Genomic DNA, 14,214 nt, shown 5'->3' on the forward strand with positions numbered 1-14,214 from the left:
ATTGATTACAGACTTTCCTTCGAGTACTCTGATTGGCTGTATATGCTTTGTACAATCCAATCAAATCATTTACAAACTTCTGTGAGTCAAGGTATAAGTATGTAGTTCGTAATAGCTTGACATGGTGAACATAAGCAAGCATATATCAATACAAATGCTTTACCTTCTACCTCTAGCCCTCTACGACCTAACACAGTAATGAATGGCAGCCATTATTTATTTGTTTCTGATTGAGTTTATGCATCAGACAGTATCACTAACAAAGGAAAAAGAGTTGAAAAATCTGATTAATGTTTACCTTTGAGTACTACAAGACATCTGTTGGTGAGTTGTGGACAGGAACCTAAATTTAATACTTTTAATTTCTTCATTCCTACAATATACAAACACATTTTGAAAATGATATGGAATTTTCCACTGGCAAAATTTTATGGTATTTGAAAGAATAGGTTTAAGAAAATTGAATTGAAAGGACTCTTTTGCACCTTATTGGTCTAACGAAGACGGACAAAGCTATGCAGTATGCCTTCAGGGAAATTTTGTCTTCAGGGAAATTAGCATGCTCAACCTGTAGCACATTGGGCTTCAGTTTATTGTCCCATGAATGACTAGACATTTTTTTTATGTCAGTCCCTCGAAATGCATCACTGATATGGAAACTTGTTTGAAAAAGATAATCATCCTGACCTACACCAAGTTAGAATTCTGAACCTTTGGGTTAGTTAGGAAGCATCTAATTCACTGATCTATCGCAGCTCCTAAACACAACATTTTCAAGGCACAAAAATAGTAATTTGCTTTTTGTTAAAGTGCATAAAAGGCTTTCCTATTCTCTGGTTCTTGTTCCTTCTTGTTCCATAAATGTCTGCTTATTTCTGATCCAACCGCCATCATGAGAATGTAATGTTTGTTGGAAAAATAAGAAAAGATGTACCTGCTATGGACTGTAAACCAAGGTCAGTTATCAATGTACAGGAATTTAAACTTAATATACTCAGATTGCTGTGTAACCTAAACAGAAAACAAACAGTTGCTTAACAAGATACTTCCTGTAACCTAATAAATTTGTTGCTGTTAATATCTGTCAAACTGTACCAAAAATAAAACGTGTCATGTTCACAAGCAACATAATTTCAGTGTATCAAGGGTTGAAACTCTGTAATTATTTGTAGAATCATATCCAAACTTGAAATTTTCCAAGGTCTCAAGGGATTTCGAAACTTGAAGCAAAAGCTATATGACAGTCTCTTTGAGTTTGATATTCAACAATTCTTGATGTTATCAAGGGTTTTACTGGGTTTTGATTAGTTAATAAATAACATCATTGGGACAGCACTTTGGTAGAAAACTTATTCGATTACAATGAAGACTAAAAATATCAGAAAACTAAAAAGATATGAAAATGTAATCTAATTCAAATTAGCATTGGTCTCAAATAAACATTCCAGATGGGATGCTATGGTGAACTTTTCTAAAGAGTTTTTGTGTTGAAAAACACAGCCACAAAGTGACTTCAAGTGCCCAGAATAGTGACACCTACCTCACTGACTGTAACAATTCATTTGTAGTTAAAGGATAACAATCTAATACCAACTTTCTTAAGTAACTGAAAAATAAAGAGGACAGATACTTTAAAGATCACTTACTTTACTCCTACACCTTAAAGTGGCAGTCTGATTTTTAGTAAGTTGGAAATTTTTTTTTGCTCAAATTTATGAAAACCATATACCAAAATCTAGAGAAATGTGTCTCTTAAGTTATATAAAAATTTAACCTAAAGTAACTTGCTGTTAATTTCAGAACATCTGCTGTGTTTTTTTGATTATTGTTGGAAAACTTGGGTATGAATTTTAAAAACATAATGCCAAATTGTAGAGAAATATGCCTTGTACTAATTCTGTAGGTTTCAACTTAAAACGAGTCATTATGATGCTAAACATCCAAAAACTGATCAACCTAGTTTGATTTTAGAAATCTTCTCATGCATTATTTACAATGTGCTTTAAGTCCTATATTTCAAAGTAAACCACAATTTCTGAAACTAGCTAACTAATTTTAATGAGGATTTTGTATCCGAAACATATCTTGGCAATATGAGATGAACAAATGAACCAAACATACCAAGGAATAAAAGCTTTCAGTATTCTGGGTTTTAAGATTTGTTGTTTGATGAAATATGTTATTAATTTCTGCGCAAGATCTTCAGACATCCCAGACAACGAAACAACCTTGCCTTTGGAATCATCCAGACGATCAGCTAAATGGTGGAATACTATATTTAGTAAAGATTTGACTGTATGAAATATGGTTGTTGGTTGTGGAGTCAGTTGATGATCAACAACCACTGGGTTTTTAAATCGATTTAATGCTGCCTCAGCTGAAAAAAAAAAACACAAAATTTTCTAAGATTGAGTTCACAAGATAGTGTAAGGTGTTGTTTGCTTGCATTTGATGTAAATCAGGGCCTTTTATGGCTTTCATTTGCAACATTCAAATTTTTCATAAGACGTTTATCATTCCTGTAAAGCTTAAACATATCTGATGTCACTATTGCTGAAGCTGCTCATAATTTCTAAGGGCTTTTGTGATGACTACATCATAAACTGAGATCTGAATACACATTAACAACTTTCTCAGTCAAAGATAGAGAAGGAATTACCCGCTACTTGGCCAGCTGGTCTGTTCTGTACCACATCAGCATCCGGATGACCTTCTGGTAATAACCTTTGACCTACCCCTCCAAATGCTTGGTTTGCCTGATCATCTACAAAAATAATTGAAAAACATTTACATCTTTTGGCCTCAGATTATTGTCCTACTTTCCTGCCTTGAGGTGCTAAAAATTGTCCTATATTATACAAAAGGGCTTTCAAATGATTTGCCAAATTTGACTTTAACACGATTAAAATTCTCGATAACTAGGGACCCAAAAATAGATCAAAGCAGCTCCTATAAAATGTCACCTTTTGAGTCTGGCCTTTAATGTTTTGATATCACATCTGTATATCATGTCTGAGAAACAAGTAGGGTCAGATCTGTCAGGTTACCAAACCTCATGATTCACAAATGTGTCTACTCACGTAAAAATGGCATTCCAGGAAATTGTGCTTGTGGAAAGTTGCGGTTGGCAAATAATGCAAAGTCTTCATCTGCCTCGTCTATTTCACCTAAAACTTCTTCTTCAGACCGATCTAATTCATCAGTTTCTAACCTATGACCTTGACCCCAAGTATGTCGTAGCCTTGACCTAACAGAGTCATCCTCATCCATGACCTCTTGTTCTGATTTGTTTTCATCTTCATCCATGGATTCTGCTGCTGAATTGAGATCAAATGAAACAACAGCTCAAGAAGGGTAAGCCTAGTTAAAAAATGTTATTGATTGGGATATGTTTATTTTCAATATTTCTTCCTAAAAGATCACTTACCCATACAGTTAAGGGGCCACTTGATTTGTATGCTGGAGAAAGATGGGAAAATTTTGAATGATGGATTGAGAACAGAAGGAACCTGTTCAGAATCCAATCAAGCGCCACCATTGTTATATGTTGTAGATGCTTTTTCTGTCAGACTGTCATTCCCTCCAAACTGCATCAATGACAGAGAACAATGAAAGAAGTATTTTTTCGAACCTGAAGAGGCTTGTTCTGTGACTGTGGAAGGTTTTACTACCAGAGATCCATTAGGAGTTAACCCTAAAATTAACAAAGTCTTTTTCAAATCTTCCTTGCTGTACTCTTGTCGTGGAAATGGCTGAAACACAAGATTTTGGTTGATGAGTAAGTGCTCTGATGTTCTGCTTGTGAATCCACTAATGAAAACATACAACTTCATGCAGTGTGCAAAGAAAGAAATTTGAAAGGATTTTGACATTTGCTACATAAACAAGGCATTTCCTGAAAAAAAAGGGGTCAACCTCAAAGAAATTGCAACAGAAAGTTTTTCAACAGTTTTATTCCCAGGAATATGTCCTTTATAAAATATCAAAACTCTTAGAAAATCCTGATTGCAGAAAGTTCCATGGCAGCCATGCTGAAAAACACTCTTATGCCTTCTGATGACAGTAGAGCATAGAACATAGAGGCAGCTTCTTTTTGAATCCAAACTGTTTTTCCAAGTCAGATCCTCAAAACTGTCTCAGTGTCATGGGAAAACAAAAATATAACAGGTATTTCGCCCTTTGTTGGGATGGAATCTTGGACATCAAGGTCTGCAGAACACAAGTACATGATAGTCTCAATTGATCAACAGTTCTAATTGGCCGCATTTTTCATTCTAAGCAAGCCTATGCTTGAGCAGTTCCTCAGATCTCTTTGTTAGAAAGTAAGCACCTCAAATTCAAAAGCTCAACAACCCCATTACCAGCATGGTTAATCTTGTTTTTATGATAAATCTTATATAATACCTGAATAAAGGACATACTAGGCATGGAATTATATTCTTTATAACAGAAATCCAACACATCATTCAACGTAGAGTCTGTCTGGAATTTCTGACGTAGTGTTCTTCCATTTGGTAGACGAATCTACAAAATATAAACAGTGTGGTTAGTTTTTCAGAGGTAGGGGACAAGTTTCAAATGGCCAGAGATGAATTTTGAGCATTTAGAGGGATTAATGTTCACTTTGACCTTTAACAGCAGGAAAGGGCATAGTACTAAGGCCTACTCCCTAAATATTACCCTAGCTTTCCAAACTACGAGTGCACACTGTAGACAGTTACAAAAAATTTTGAGTTTTACCATCCATTCAAATTGCAGCATCCCATGAAATAAGAAAAGTGGCTATTGTAGACAAGGTTTAAGACAAAATTCGTAATAGCTTGACATTGTGAAGACGTCCAATTTCCAACTCGATACCTGTAATGTTGTAAACATTGTTGAAGACGACTCTGTTTGTGCTGCATTAGTAGTAGAATTATTAGGACTAGAGGACGGGGTATTCTTACTGGGGGAGGACATGCTAGCCCCACCCCCTCCAATATCTTTTTTCTTATCTCTATCTTCTGCTATCTGTTTCAATATTCTTTCTTTCTCCTGAAACCAAAATATATTGAGTTTAAAGACCATGGTTCACTATTTTTAGGGTTTATTTCTTTTCTAAATATACTGTCAAGTAACCTATTTTCGTGTGAACCTAATTTTATGAAACGATTTACATGTGCGACCTCATGTAACCTTCACATTTGCATGTTTTGATATAATGTCAACCTGAGGAATTTTTCCTAATGTTTCAAAGCAATGTCAAATTTATTATCTATTTCTTACATGTATATGCAAATCGGAATTCCAAGTGTTGTTTACTAAAATATATAGCAGTGAAAAAAGTCACGTGTCAAACTAGTGGATTCAGTGTCAGCAGAAAAATTCTATGGAACACAATGTAGGTCATATCCGTATGTTGTTTTAATGAATTTTAGCAATAAAATACTCTTATCTTATTTTGTCAGTCACTATTTTTTTTAATCATTGTTCTTTGAAGGGATTGTCATTAGTTATAATGAATTCATATTAAAGATATATACTAAGAGTAGTTAATTATACCACTGGGTATCCAAAACATTGTATACGAAAATAGGTGATGCGTTTTGCCGCCATTATCGAGTTGGTTACTCACAAAATATGGGTCAAGGTGAGAGATTCATAGAGAAAATCAAACAAAATAATTTTAATTATTTTATAGAATATCTGAAGAAACATCTAAAAAATATATGCATGTATATAGGTTACACCACTCACTTACACCATAGATAGCCTTGAAAAGTACTAAAACTGCATGAAAATTCAAATATACATCATTTCAGAAATTTCAAAATCTATGTCTTGTCTATATATGGCAGAGTCTCAAGAGTTATCATCTTACCTTTCAACCATGGATACTTCTGGACACACATGGATTTGAAGGCTCAAATTTCAATGGTAAGCTGTGAACACTAGCTAAAAATATTCCTTTTTCTGAGACTAAGGTCAAACGATTTGAAAACATGTCCCTTTAACAATTAGTACACTGCATTTTTAATCACACCTTTTAAAACTAATATAGTTTGATCAAGTAGATACATAGATGTAAAAAGCATAATTTTAGAAATATTTTCAAGTTTAATTTACAACATTTTTCATACTGCCCCTTTAACACATCTAAATGTGTGATAAGAAATTGAAACTCACTTGTCGTTGTGCTAATTTTTCATCACGAGCTCGTTTTCTGGCCTCCTCTCGTTGTTTTTCCTCAAATAATTCTTTATCTTTGCGTTTGTTGTCTGTGAGGTGATGACGGCTGACCACAGCACTGTCAGTTTCCATTTCACAATTGACACTATTTATTGGTACTTCCTGTTGGACTGGTATTGGACTGACAAATGGATTAGATGACATCTGTAAAGGTTCTGTTGTTTGCTGAAAATAAATGAAAATGGCAATGAGTGTACAATATGGGAAATTAATACAATAAAATAGTTCTGATGCTTGCTTTAAAAGGTAAAGAAAACAATTATTACGGTTAGATTAGAATATATCAACTTCTCCGTTTCAATGTGTTTCTCACACTATCTTAAGGAATTTAATGAGTGATATAAAATAATAACTTACCATGAGTCCAAGTTGAAGTCTGGGTGATTGAGATGGCATTGCTGCAAGTCCTGGTTTTCCAGACAATATCCTAAAATTTAAATTAAAAACTGTTTTATCTTTTAACTCAAAAGTCAAGACACTACATTTTAAATAATAGTTGCTTAATATTACCTTTCATTGTTATTAAAGTACATACCATCACCAGTTCTGGTATTTAGTTAGTCTGTGTTTAAAAGAAAATGTACTGGAAGTACTGAATATAACAAAGATAGCTTGCCAGGCAAGGTAATATACGCCTACTGGCAGCTTTGATTTTGAATAAAAATATTTAGCATTACAGTAACAATCACCAGTATGAAATATTCAACCTTCAGTCATACACTTCTTTTGAACTCTTTAGGGCAATACTGAATAATATTGAGTTATTGGCCTTGTTCTTGAGAACTTGTTCAATTTTTTGCTCGTGAATACTCTAGAAAGCAAATATTCAATCTTCAGCGAGGGACTGAATAATAAAACCAAGTATTGTCAAAATCCAGCAACAATCATGCCTTTTAGTGTTTTAGAGTTAAATTTGAAAGCATTTTCAAGAACAAAAGCAAAAACTCATACTAAATATTTTGCGATTGTTCTTATTTTCAATAGGCTTCATCCTTAGGTGGTTACGAACAATCACACACAAGTTTCAAAATTCGTCAAAAATTGTGCCTTCTACAGTGATTACGCATACTAAATATTTTTTGATTCTTCTGATTTTCAATAGGGTTTATCCTTGGTTGGTAACACGCACTCATGCCAAGTTTCGTCAAAATCCATCTAGAATTATACCTTCTAGAGTGTTTACGAGCTGAAAATTGAACACGTTTTCAAAAGCAAGGGCAATAACTCATGCTAAATATTTATCGATTCTTCAGATTTTTCGATTCTTCAGATGTTCAATAGGGTTCATCCCTGGGTGATTACCAACACTCATGCTAAGTTTTGTTAAAATCCATCAAGAATTGTCACTTCTAGATTGTTTGCAAGCTTAAAATTTAACGCGTTTTAAAGAACAAGGGCAATAACTTATACTAAATATTTTTTGATTCTTCTGATTTTCAATAGGGTTCATCCTTGGATGATTAACATTCATACCAAGTTTTGTCAAAATCTGTCAAGAATTGTGTCTTGTAGAGTTTTTACGAGCAATTGTGGACGGAATCGACGAACAGACAGATGGACGGGCAGACGGGTGACGGCAATATACCCCCCCCCCCACCCCCCCCCATTTCATGTGGGTGTATAAAAATGTCCAAGCATGCAGACCATTATCAACAATTTAACCAGAATGCGGCAAACTGCAGTTATATCAAGATAAGACCAAACTTTCGTTCTGATTTTTTATTAACCTTTTGACCTAACTCGACGACGTCTGCTTTAACCAATCAAATTTCTACCCTATCCATCACTGGCATTTTTTAACAGTGTTTAGCATTTTAGGTCAAAAGGTTAATTTGAAAAACATTCCACAGGGCAAACTGGTATTTTTCAAATCTTATGGCATGAAGTTTTTTTCTTCAGGCAGATATGATCGAAATTTCACGATTCTCTGCCAATGCCAATAAAATTAGGGCAAAGTGATCAATTCTCGATATAGAACTGGATGCTAGTTTTCTGAGAACATATCCATGATAATAACTAAAACATTAAAACAGAACTCTTCATGATAGAGGTAATTACAGACGTCTGTAATCCATTTGAAAAAAATCCTCAATTTCATCTGCTTACTATGAAATTATGGTCAAACGCAACAAACTGGTCACAGAACTGACACTGTTTACACTATTAAATTTCATCTGTTCTGAGAACTGTTCCAAAAACACCTTGTCTCTGAGGTCATAATATCATAAAACAGATAATCTGAAGACCCAAGTTGCTGATTGTAACTTACTAACCATTCTACTATTTCTTCTACTGTAACTTTACCATATTGTACTGCCTGTTGACAATCATCTAACTCAAACCCCATGGACATCACAGTAGCTATTGCATCATCTAATGTAGTCTGTAATTAATTTTAATCATTAATGCCTAGGTAACCTTACTTATAGGTGGGTTCATCCTTAGGTGATAATAACAGGTTTCGATGATATCCATCAAGAACTGTGCCTTCTAGAGTGTAAACATGTTTGAAAGAATGATAACCATATAATTTACAATTCCATAGTTGAGTTTGTAGTAAGTTTTTAGAATCAGATCTTAGTGATTTTGTAGTAGTCTTGCTTGTAACAAGATCGCAGAGATAATGAGGACCCATTTCATGGATCCACTGATAGGTCAGAGTTAATATCTTGTATTCGACACAAGCTTCAACCGGGAGCCAATGAAGTGATTTTAGAACAGGAGTGTCACAATGCGCCCTGCAGAATTTTGTATGCGTTTTAGCTTCTGTAATGATTCCTTTGAGGCACCGACAAAGAGACTCTTGCAATAGTCAATCCTTGACAAGATAAGAGACCGTGCTAGGGCTGCAGTAGCTTCGGCTGTAAGTATATGCCTAATGTTCCCTTATTGTTCCCAATATTACGAAGAATGTAATTACATTTCCTACATAGATAGAGTATCCCTGACTGTAATATGTCACCACGGTTCTTTACAGAAGACTACAATGGAATTTCCTCATCTAACGAATGTGACTGACATTTGCTTTATTTAGCATGGCAGAGGTTCCAACAAACATTACCTCTGTTTTGTAATTTGTGCATATTATTTGTCATCCATGCCAAATGTTCCAGTTCCAGATAATGATGCTAGAAGAGTACATGTAATTGGGTTGACATGTCCAAGAGCTGGGTGTCATCAGCATAGAGATGATGACCTACACCATTATCTGAAATCAATTTGCCAAGTTGTTTTGTATATAGGGTGAAGAGTATAGGGCCTTACACAGATCTCTGTGGAACACCACATACCATTTGTAGACTGTTTGACCTAATATTATGGTCCAAAATTGCTTCTTAACACTGTAGAAGTGTTAAGAAGCAATTTTTGTTGGACACCAATATACCTTTCACATACAACAAAAATATACAATACCATTGTAATTTATCAGTATCTTATTGCTACTTAAATCTGAAATTGATCTTTATCAAAATAAGACTTTAAGAGGCTTTATTTTCTTATCAATTTTAATCTTAGATAACAAACAGTCTTGTCATATCTTTATCATTCATTTCATTTCACATTAGAAAAGAAAAGCACTATAGAGAAAAGAAGACTGACATCTGAAGATACAGAACTAAATAATGAATATTTTGGCAGTATTTATATTGATTTCTGCATTGTCAGGTGTCTTATCTGGACCACTTCATGCCTCTTGTAAGATAGATTGGTGAGTGAATTTCTGTTAGACAACTCTAAAGTGCTAGTTTAAAGGGATTGTTAAGAGGTTTTTGAAGTGTACAGGTGACCTTATTAGCATCAATTGTACAATTCCACAAAATTCTTACTTTAAGTGGAATTGCAAGAATTACAGATATTTGACTGAAAATAGGAATGATGCAACTAGATGCAGTTTCTTTACAAAGAACTAGAATTTGGACTAAATCTGTTCAACAATACAAGTTATGGGTTTTAATAATATTATAAAGTCAATTTAGGATTTGTTATTGAGAAAACTTTTTTGGGTTTTAACACTGTCCCATTTTCAAAGGACCAATCCACTTTTTTTGTAGGTCGGAAAAGTGTTTTGCTCAAATTTGTGAAAACTATACACCAAGATCTAGAGAAACATGCTCCCTTAAAGTATCTAAATTTTTTAACTTAAAAAATCTGACCGTTTACTTTTAAAAGCCAAACTATCAAAAAAGTAAACATAAACTATTAAAGTTTATTAAAGTTATGCTTTTTGGAAACCACTGTATGGATTTATTTTGTAAAATTACCCTTTATTGTAGAGAAATAAGTCTTCTACATACTAGGCTATTCTAATAGTTTCAACTTATTGCACTGGTGATCGACAACTTGCACAGGTGCAGAGAGGTGTCGAGTGTTCAGAATTGTTGAACATACTAGTGGCACCACAATAGTTATATACACCAGTGTGACGATAGGCCATACGATAATAATGGGTATTCAGAGTAGCTACTACCTAACTTACTAAGTATAGAGTAGAGTAGGCCAGTAGAGGGTCAACATTTACTACATCACTGCACTGCCAAGTAGACATGCGATTTTCAAAATGAATTCGAATTTGTTCAAAATAATATCTTTGAAAATTGACACACGCACAAGTTTCAAAGAAATGATTGGTTAATCTTAAATAGTCAATGACATTACGTCGTCTGCAATTTGTTGTTTACCTGAGACGCCATTTTTGTTTTTCTATCTTCAAGTAGCAGGCGAACTAAACGATAAATTGATCTGACTGAAATATAAGGCAATTATCTCAATGATTTTCATACCCTGAACTTGTCAACATCATTTTCCAAATTTACTCAGCAATTTCAAAAATATTAGAAGTACATACAAATCTTGACCTAAGATGACTTTCTGTTTTATCGGTTGGTTTGTATTTTGTCTTAGTTATCCAGACTCAAATAAAAATGCCTGCAAAATCGACTTAAATGTTACACACTAAACGGAATTATTTTGGTCATGATTAATATCATTAACAATATTGTCTTAGATTTAGAATAATGATAACATGTCTCAAACTTATTTGTAGATTCGTTTGAATATGGTCGATTTTGCATGTCAAATTTGTGACTAGATGAACTTTATTGAAAGTCATTCTATGGTGTCATGTGATCACTCTAAATTTAAACTTATGCAACAAAATCGGGGAAGAAAGACACCAATCAACCTAACTTTGGAAGCTAGATCTGTATTGTCATATTTGATAAACCATAAATTGAAAATTATGTTTTTGTTGTCGACATTATTAATTGCTTATCTTAGCTATGGCACTCTTGCCATCCCTCCGTTTCATGCTTCATGTAAAGTGGATTGGTAAGTTTTTATATCGTCAGTGCCATGCCAAATTGTCTACAAAACAACACAATATCTAATATACGAAGTTAGTAATAGCTTGACATTATGATGATTATATTTATATCTTTGAAAAGATATTGTTTCAATTTCTGTTATTGCCTATAATCCGATAAATCAATAAGTAATTATCCTAAGGTAAACAGGGATTCTGTGTTTATTTATTTATTTTAAATTGCAGGCAGTTTGGTATGGAATGTGATGCTGTCATGACTAAGTTGGTCAATCAGATCAAGGCTATGGGTGGAAAATCAGGCTGTGCCAATGGCGGAGAAAAATGTTTATATGAGGTGTGTATAGGCCTACATGGGATGTGAAAAAAAAAAACACACTGTAGCTATTTGTACGGTCACTGTGTGTGTTGTCTTCATTTTCAATCTATTTACTACTGTTGTTAGCAATAAATTGTAACAAAGAATGATTATGGTATGATTGCTTACTTTGTAAAATCTCCTTCATTGCCCACAGAGTTGAAATGTAGAAGACTTGTACGACAGAAATGAAAAATTGGAATATAAATCAAAACTTTGAATTCAGAAAATCAATTCTCAATTTGTGTTTTTTTCAGCTGACCTCTTCCACTTCTGCCCAAATAACAGCCAAACATACAACTCCTGTCAAAGGTTATGTTGATGATTTGACCTTCACCTTCAAAGGAGGAAAGACCTCAAATCCTTGTCAGGTTCATGTAAGTTATTAATCCGATTTATGGATTTATGGATAGGAATATAATTTTTGGTAAAATAAAAAGTTAAAAATGTTTGTACCTTGACCATTCGAAACATGTCTCTGTCTGTTTATCATTATTAGACATACACATTTTAATTTTATAAATGTCCACTATATTTCATACTGGTGATTGTTATTGTACTGCTTTATGTTCTTATTTACTAACAAAGCTGTCTGTGGGCATATATTACCTTGCCTGGAAAGCGGTTTTAATTTCAGGTTTCACTTTTGCTTTAGCCCAAAACCATGCAGAAAGGTAGAATGAAAAACTCTAATTGCCATATTCTTTGTTACAGGGTTACAGTACATCTGAAACTTGGTATGCTGTATTAGATTTTGGTACCAACTATTGTAACCTAGAAAACTTAATTATTGGTAGGTATTCAAACATTAATTTTGTGTTGGTGATATCATTTTTGCAGGTTTTTTTCTTAATTTTTTTTAAACCCTAGCCATTTGACTTGATACAGAATGATGAAGATGTTTATTAGTTATGTATATTATATTATACCTTAACTGCAATATCCACCTTTCTTGTATCACATAATTGATTTTGATTTGATTGTATGCCAGTCAATTGTATCCCTTGACAGAACACTGAAGTTCGTAATAGTTTGACATTGTGAAGATGAGTAACCTACAGAAAGACATGAAGTGAAAAATTCAGCTCTGCATCAGATTGAGATTTGTTAGTAAAATTGGTTATATTTATTTCAACCTCTGTGTATTTCAGGCGCCGGTCTAAATAGTACAAGTGGATACAGTGAAACTACCAGTGATTCTATTTGTACACAGTATTCTTCAGCTGATTGTGAAAAATATTAAAGAGGACAAAGATATCTGAGCTCATCCGAGAATTATCCATACTAAAATTGTCCAATTTCCTCTTTTAGATAATTTCAGTTACAATGAACACATTATAGGTCAAATCTAATTAAAAATGGATTACAATTTAGCATCTTTGATTATTTTCTGATGCTTTTAGTCTCCATTGTAATGTAACTAGTTTTCTATTGAAGACCTCGTAACATTATTTTAACCAATCGAAGTGTGTCATGTAGAATCTGTTTCTTGATAAAGTAAGGAATGGTGGGATTTCTAAACCTAAAGTAGAGCAATAAAAAAGCCTTTATTTGTTGCTTTCTCACAATTCCTTTTTTTTATCACATGATACACTTTGGTTTAAAATAACATCACTAAGACAGGTCTTTGATAGAAAACTTGTTAGATTAAAATTGAAACAAAACAGATACAAATTTTTATCTTGACTGCAATAGTAACCTATGACAGAAAGTCTGTAAACAATAAGACATAATGTTTACAGACTTTCTGTTGAGGGCTCTGATTAACTTAGAGGTATAAGATAGCTTGATATTGTGAAGATGCCTTATTGTATGTTATGTAGATGTATGTAATCCACAGTAAGATGTATATAAAGAGTCATTATAAATATATATGTATTTCCCATCATCTAGAAGCTAAACCATGTCAATAAAAAGCTGGCGTGTGCTTAAAGGGGACAGGTTTCAATTTTTGTGGGTTGATTTTAGTCTTGAATATATGTAAATAGTATTCAGAAGTACTAAAAATGTATTCAATTCACATATTCCTTTACTTCAAACAAAGAATTTTACTCACTATTTCTATATATGTCTTTTCTATATATCACAGAGTATCTTAAATTGACGAGTCGTCATTTTAACATTCAACACACAGATTATTCTTGACACTCCTGGATTTGAAGGCTCAAATTTCGATGGTGAGCTGTTAGCACTATTACTGATTAGCTCAGCTAAAATATTCCAGTTTCTGAGACTACAGTATGATTGGTCAAAAAAGCTACTTGTCCCTTTAACTATCTTGGCCACTGTTGTTCCATCAAATACAAGT

General features: G+C 33.5%; 1 protein-coding gene across 1 annotated transcript; it reads left to right on the forward strand.

Annotated features, from left to right (window-relative positions):
• Positions 1-9,851: 9,851 nt before the first annotated feature.
• On the forward strand, positions 9,852-13,149 carry LOTGIDRAFT_143540 (hypothetical protein; the record flags this gene model as incomplete). Its single annotated transcript, XM_009053982.1, has 5 exons — positions 9,852-9,937; positions 11,777-11,885; positions 12,164-12,283; positions 12,621-12,699; positions 13,058-13,149. 5 exons carry the CDS (start codon positions 9,852-9,854, stop codon positions 13,147-13,149), a joined length of 486 nt encoding a protein of 161 aa, XP_009052230.1.
• Between the last annotated feature and the right edge of the window lie 1,065 nt (positions 13,150-14,214).

This window comes from Lottia gigantea, assembly GCF_000327385.1.
Source record: "Lottia gigantea unplaced genomic scaffold LOTGIsca_207, whole genome shotgun sequence".
NCBI classification, from domain to species: domain Eukaryota; kingdom Metazoa; phylum Mollusca; class Gastropoda; family Lottiidae; genus Lottia; species Lottia gigantea.